Source organism: Henckelia pumila, chromosome 3, assembly GCF_033568475.1.
Source record: "Henckelia pumila isolate YLH828 chromosome 3, ASM3356847v2, whole genome shotgun sequence".
NCBI classification, from domain to species: Eukaryota; Viridiplantae; Streptophyta; class Magnoliopsida; order Lamiales; family Gesneriaceae; genus Henckelia; species Henckelia pumila.
Genome location: NC_133122.1, coordinates 146,389,166 through 146,396,549, shown reverse-complemented (window position 1 = coordinate 146,396,549; position 7,384 = coordinate 146,389,166). Strand labels below are relative to the sequence as shown.

General features: G+C 37.3%; 1 protein-coding gene across 1 annotated transcript; it reads left to right on the top strand.

The window, feature by feature from the left end:
• Positions 1-4,616: 4,616 nt before the first annotated feature.
• On the top strand, positions 4,617-5,645 carry LOC140889690 (uncharacterized). The gene has a single exon (XM_073297413.1). It carries the CDS (start codon positions 4,617-4,619, stop codon positions 5,643-5,645), a length of 1,029 nt encoding a protein of 342 aa, XP_073153514.1.
• The last annotated feature ends 1,739 nt before the right edge of the window (positions 5,646-7,384 follow it).

Sequence of the window (7,384 nt, the reverse complement as noted above, 5' to 3'; positions counted from 1 at the left end):
TCCTAAGAGGTATTTCAAATCACTGCTTCAATGTGACTTTAAAGTTTTTAATTCGCCACCTAAAGTCCTAAGATATCCGACAATTTCCTTAGTTCGATGACCTTAAATCCCTAATCACCGCTTCATGCAGTAGATTTCACATAACCAATAAATAATTTATGTCGATCTTTCCGATAGTGGAAAGCTTTCTCACGATGAGGCTATGCTCAAAGTCCACTTACCGATTAAGCTTATCATAAATAATATAGGTTTCGAGCTCTTAAGAAGTCAAAATACTTAGCAACCAAACACCTAAATTTTCTAACTACGGTAACTAAGGAGAACTATACAATTCTACCTCGTTAGGCCTCGAAATGAGATATGAATTTGACCCATACTTCCCCAACATCGATATCTGAAACCCATCAGGTATCACTAACAACTCTGCCCCAGCTCAAATGATAAAACAAATTACCTATCTCTTCAAAAATCGCATAATGACCGACAAGTCGAGTTAATTTTCTTATATACCCAAGTCAATAGTATTACGGAACAACGATACCTTCAAGAACAACTTAACATCCAATTCGAAATTCTAGAGGCATACGCCACTTATTAGTGGTGCTTTTGCTTAATGATCACGGACTATGATCAATCCCTTATCAGTTACTACAACTCTTTACGCTTCTAAGGACGATTAAAATTTTCTTAAACAACGACTCTAGCTCAGCTAACCTTCAAGTGGGACGAAAGGTTCTTCTCAACTTAGGATTGATCGACCAATTTCTATAAATAAACCTGATCTAATCCTTGATAAGAAAATATACCCATAAAATCCACTGTTGTTCAATCCCAAGGTATTAACTAATAACATATAGAATCCAAATAGGTGACTAAATAGATCTCATTTATCCATTCACCAACGTATACTTTCATCCCTGACATCTTTGATTCTACCGAAAGATCAATTCTTAATTAAAATTTTCCAACAGATTTATCCATTTTTCCTATCCCAGACGCAACGACTAAGAAATCCATATTTACACCTCAAGTCAAATTATACCACGAGCTATTATCCACTTATTGGATTAGATTGTCTCTAAGTACCAAATAGCTCTTACATATCGCCTGAAGACATATCTCAAATCTCTAGTTCAACCCGACAGCAGGTCTGAAAATCCAAAAATTTCCAAATTATTGTATGTACAACCTGAATTCATATTTCAAGAACTTAGTATACAGTTGGACACCTCGAAGAGTTTGTACCCCGATCGTAAATGCTTTTTAATTGTTCCTCCATTATCGTAGCATTTCACCGGTATATAAATCTACCGCTTATCCCGAAGAACCACCTAAATATTCTATTCGTTCCCATAGCTGGTGCATTAATCCTACCGGTTTACATTCACAAAGTCTTGGAATGCAAAAGGTAAAGTACCCAAAAGTCTCTAGGGACAACTCTATTTCCCTATCTCGTGACTGATTGATAAGCACGAATTTTATAGCTTATTTGGCACTTTATTTTGTTGTACTCGTGCTTATTTGGCAATTTTATTCCGATTTTTGCGCCTAAATCGTCATACTTTTATGTGTTTGTAGGTTTGACTAAAATTTGAGAAAGCTTAAATATTGAAGAAAAAGTCAAACAGTGCGATGCCACGTCGGAACTTGGCCGAAAAACACGGAGAAATCATAAGACGCCAAGAAATTGAAGAGAAGTTTAATGTCCGGACCCCGTGCATGCTTTGGAAGGGGGTCCGTGAATTTTAGAGATGAAGAAGGATTCGGCCCAGTTTAATGTCCGGACCCCGTGCCATTTTTGGATCAACGTCTGTGCCTATGTAAAGGAAGAATTCCGGGATAGAGGACCTCCGGAGGGGTATTCGGACCCTTATCCGGGGTCCGTGTGGTTACTGTTCACGTGAGAAAAAATGTCCAGAGGTGTATCCGGAGGGTATCCGGGGTCCGTGTGGTTCGCGAATTTGGAAAAAAATATATTGCCAGAATTTGGAAATTTCGGGATTCTTTTATTTTGGGCAATATTGGACATTATTTGGGACGAAAAATAGGGCTTTTGAAGAGACATATAAAAAGGGAATAAAGCCGTAATTGAAGAGGACTTTTGACGGGGAGACTTTGGAGATTTTCGGAACTGACGGCTGAGAGCAGAATTGAAGAACACAAGCGAGATTCGGCACCATCGCTGAGATTTTCTTTATTCTTCTTTCTTATTTATTTTGTCATGAATTCAAACATGAAAAATTTGTTTGATTTTATTATTATGTAGTAGTCGTCTTTTGACCGGGGCCACGATAGGACCTGACTATTGATTCTTGTTCATCGAATGGATTGATTGAGTTTTGATTTATGAAATATTTATTGACTGATATTTGTGCATAATTCTTGCTTTTAATCTGGCCAATTAATTTCATGTTTTTTGTTTGATCTGGACTTGAAAAAGAAAAGATTGAAATTAGCTTAAAAAATATTGATTAACACATGGTTAAACCGACTAGAAATAGTATTCGGTTTCAGTGTGCGATTTTAGGCGAAAGCTGAAATTCCATAACTCGTGAATGCGTTTTTGTTTAATTAAATTCAATTAGAAATAATTGGACTGTTAAATGAAAATATGATTATTAATTCTAGAAATAGATTGATAATTATTCTAGAAAATTTCGTCGTGAATATGAATGAGTTTTGTTTGATTAAATCCAATACGTGGCAATTATCGATGTCTGGTACCGTTGTGTATTCCTGGTCATTTTTCTAAAATTTGAATCAGTCTTAAAGCTTTTCTGCTCATTTAATTTAATTTAAACTTCTGCTTTAGAATAATTTATTTTATTTTAATTAGTAGTTAATTTATAAAAAATCTCTCATTTTAATTAGCCTAGATTAATTTAAATAGTCTATATCTTAGTATTTAAACATTAGTCTCTGTGGGATCGACTTGGACTCTGTCCAACTATATTATAACTTGACCTAGTTCACTTGCTAGAATTTTTCCCAACCGAAATCGTCGGTCAAGTTTTTGGCGTCGTTGCCGGGGACTATTCGTTTAATATTAGGATTGATTATTTATTTGAGACTAGTTTTTTTATTTTACTTTGTTTAATTTTTATTCAAGTGGTTGATTTGTGCGCTTTATTTTTTTTCAGGAGTATATCTCATGTTATATGAGCCGTGCTCAAGATTTTGAAAACCTCATACCGCTTGATTTGGAAATTGAAAGCACTCTTCATCGCATACGTAGAGATCGAAGGCAGAATAACTTGGCTCTTGAGTTTGAGTCTGAAGAGGATCTTGAAGATATGGCTGAAGAAGAAAACAACCGCACTCTGATGGACCTTCATCGACCATTAGTTGGAGGATATGGATCCAGCATTGTTCGCCCTGCAGTTCAGGCGAACACTTTTGAACTCAAACCAGCCATAATCCATATGATACAGATGCAAGTCAGATTTGGAGAGGCGCCGTCTGAGGATCCGAATGCTCATCTGGAGCAATTCTTGTCAATATGTGACACCTTCAAATTCAATGGAGTGACTGCTGATGCTATTCGACTGAGGCTCTTTCGTTTTTCACTAAAAGGAGAAGCAATTGAGTGGCTTCGAGATTTGCCAGAGGGATCGATTACTACCTGGGATGGTCTGGTTGAAGTGTTCATGCACAAGTATTTCCCACCAACCAAAGTTACACAGTTGCAGAATGAAATCATTTCTTTCAGGCAAAAGTATGGGGAATCTTTGAACGCCGCATGGACAAGATTTAAAAAGATGCTGAGAGTATGTACGGTATATGGGTTATCAGTGGGCCAACAAGTAGAGACTTTCTACTATGGAGTTGATTCATCTGTTCGTTTTATGCTTGATGCAGCTGCCAATGGCAGCCTCTATAGAAAAACTCCTGCAGCAGCACTTGAAATCATTTCAAATATGGCTGAAAGCAATGTTGGTTGGCAAGACAGCAGGAGAGAAAAGAAAGTTGGATTTCTGTAAATGGATGCTCTGACAGCAATTACAGCAAAACTTGATGGACTGACTCATCAAGTGTCCCAACTGCAAGCTAATAAATCAGCACCAGTAAAACAAGGGCATCAAGTCAAAGGAAGCGCTGAGGCAGTTGGAGGAACAGCGAGTGGCATTACATTCATGCCAGATTCATTTTTTGATGAGAATCCAGTGTTTGAAGGAGAGTCAGTGAATTATTTGGGGAACCAAGGGAGACAGCAGTTTAATCCATACAGTTTCTCATATAATCTGGGTTGGAGAAGTCACCCAAATTTTGGGTGGAAACAGGCTGAAAATTCTGTCGAGCCTCAATGTTTTAATCCACCTCAGCAGCCTGCACAACAAAGACCTCCGCAGCAAACAGTTAGACCTCCACAAGGTGCTGGACAGTCTATGCCGCCGGGTTTCAACCCATCTAAGAACAAGTCAAATCTTGAAGATATTCTTGCAAAGTACATAGCTGGGAATGAGATGAGATGATAGAATCATGATGTCATGATGCAAAGAGTGGAAACCCAATTGGGTCAGTTGGCGAACTAGTTATCTTCCCGGGCTCCAGGCTTACTACCTAGTGACACAATAAAGAATCCTAAGGAAGTAAATTTCATCTTTGTGCAACAAGCTATGACAGTCAAGACAGAGGAGCAAGAAGTCAAGGTAGAGCACACACCAGAACAAGTCATTCTCTCTCCACGCAAAGGTAAGAAAGGTAAGGAAGATGACTTAAATTCTAATGTTGATATTTCTAGTCTTTCTTTTCCCCAAAGGGCTAGGCAATTAAATTTTGATCATCAATTTAAAAAGTTTCTTGAAATTTTCAAGAAACTCCATGTTAACATCCTTTTTGTAGATACCCTAGCTCAAATACCGAGTTATGCTAAGTTCTTGAAAGACATTCTAGCAAATAAGAGGAAGCTGACCAATTTGGATACCGTGACTTTGAATGAGGAATGTTCGGTGGTACTTCTAAACAAACTCCCACCAAAACTTCAAGATCCAGGGATTTTTTTTATACCTTGTGCTATCGGTAGTATGTCTTTTGATAAGGCTTTATGTGATCTAGGTGCTAGTATCAATTTAATGCCATATTCACTTGCAAAAAAATTGGGTATAGGAGTAATGGAATCTACCACTATGTCCCTCAAGCTTGCTGATAGATCAATTAAACATCCTAAGGGAATAGTGGAGAATGTTTTGCTTAAAGTTAATGAATTTATCTTTCCTGTGGACTTTGTGGTACTTGAAATGGATGATGATCATGAAACTCCTTTGATATTAGGACGTCCATTCTTGGCAACCAGTAGAGCATTAATTGATGTTCAGAAGGGGGAATTAATACTTAGGTTGAATGAGAAAAAAATTGTGTTTAATATGTTTAAAAATGATTCCTCTTATCCTAAAGTCAATGATTTTTGTCTGAATGTTGATGCTCTTGTTACATGTGTAGGTGGCAATGTTGAGGTACGAAATGCAGTGAAATCATCCTCTTTGAAGACGAAAGAATTAACTGCAATCTTGAAAAATCCAAAACTTTTTGTCGAAGAGCCTCCTGGACTTGAATCTAAATCTTTGCCCTCTTATTTGAAATATCTGACGTTGGAAGATTCAAGTATACCTGTAATTGTGTCATCTTCTTTGGCATATAGGGAATAATCAAAGCTTACTAGGCTCTTACGCGATTATATTCGCAAAATGGGGTGGAACATCGATGATATAAAAGGACTTGGACCCATAGTGATGGTGGATGACAGCATATGCAGAAATCATGGTAATGAAGGACATAGATCCACGACATCAAATTATCCACCTTAAAATTGAAAGGGAAGCACAGTCGGGCTATAGACTATAAATTTAGCGCTTGCTGGGAGGCAACCCAGTTTCTTTTCCATTTGTTATTTTATTTCATTTTGTTTTGTTTTTATTGTTTAATTTATTTTCGTTCTTCTTTAGTTAATCTCGGCGTATTTTTTTTTTAGGGTGCAGATTTTTACTGAATCGAAGTAAATCGATGATTGAGGAGGAGATAGCGCGCGTATTTTTGGGAGTCTTATCATTCAGGCTGTCGCCTGCCCCTTGTGTTACATGGACGTCGACATTTTCAGGGAAGTGTTTTTGCTATTGCTATTTTTTGCTTTATTTTTTTATTAGCTTAACACTGAAGACAGTGTCGCATTCTAAGTGTGGGGATAGGTCGTTCATTACACTCTATTTCACAGCACTTAGCAAAAATTTTCAAAATAAAAAGAGATGCGCACTTGTGGTTTACATGACATATCAATTAGTTTGCTAGATTTTTTACCGCCTGAGAAATTGTTTTGTGTCTAGAACTGAATGAGATTAGCTGTAGTTGCAAGGAGAAACTTTGATATGAACTAGTTTTGCATTGACTTTATGAGACATGCATCCTTCATGCACATTTGTTAGACTTATGCAAATTAATTGTTAATTGGGGAGGGGTGAACTCATGAAAAAAAATAAAAAAATAAAAAAGAGATAACAAATCCATCCGGGCCATAGATAAGTGATTGAAATCCTAATCACCAAAGTCAAGGCTAAGTATGCGGATAAAATGGGGTTGAAGCTTCATCCGGGCTATAGACGAGGGGATTGAAATCCTAATCCTATCAAAGTTGTAGATAAGTTTGCGGATAAAATATGGGGCATTGAAAAAAAATATATTTTTATTGGAGAATAAACATGAGAGATCCTTAAACCGAAAAACTTTTGAGGAGTATAAGTTCTGACACTCACACTACACACGTCTCATTCTGTTGATCTTTACTGGGTAGTGTTCGAGTTTTGAATTGTGACGAAAGCGAGACTTGTGATTTTTGAAGTATGAGCTTTTGATGGGGTGTGACGAGATTTGGTAGATTGAAAGGTTTTGATTGTGCCACTTTGTGTTGTAAATCATGGATATTTTCATCTCTAATTTTCTTTTGATTTGTTCGAGGACGAACAAAAGCTAAGTGTGGGGGATTTGATAAACACAAATTTTATAGCTTATTTGGCACTTTATTTTGTCGTACTCGTGCTTATTTGGTAATTTTATTCCGACTTTTGCGCCTGAATCATCATACTTTTATGTGTTTGTAGGTTTGACTAAAATTTGAGAAAGTTTAAATATTGAAGAAAAAGTCAAACAGTGCGATGCCACGTCGGAACTTGGCCAAAAAACACGAAGAAATCATAAGACGCCAAGAAATTGAAGAGAAGTTTAATGTCCAGACCCCGTGCATGCTTTGGAAGGGGGTCCGTGCATTTTAGAGATGAAGAAGGATTCGGCCCAGTTTAATGTCCGGACCCCATGCCATTTTTGGATCAACGTCTGTGCCTATGTAAAGGAATAATTCCGGGACAGAGGACTCCGGAGGGGTATCCGGACCCTTATC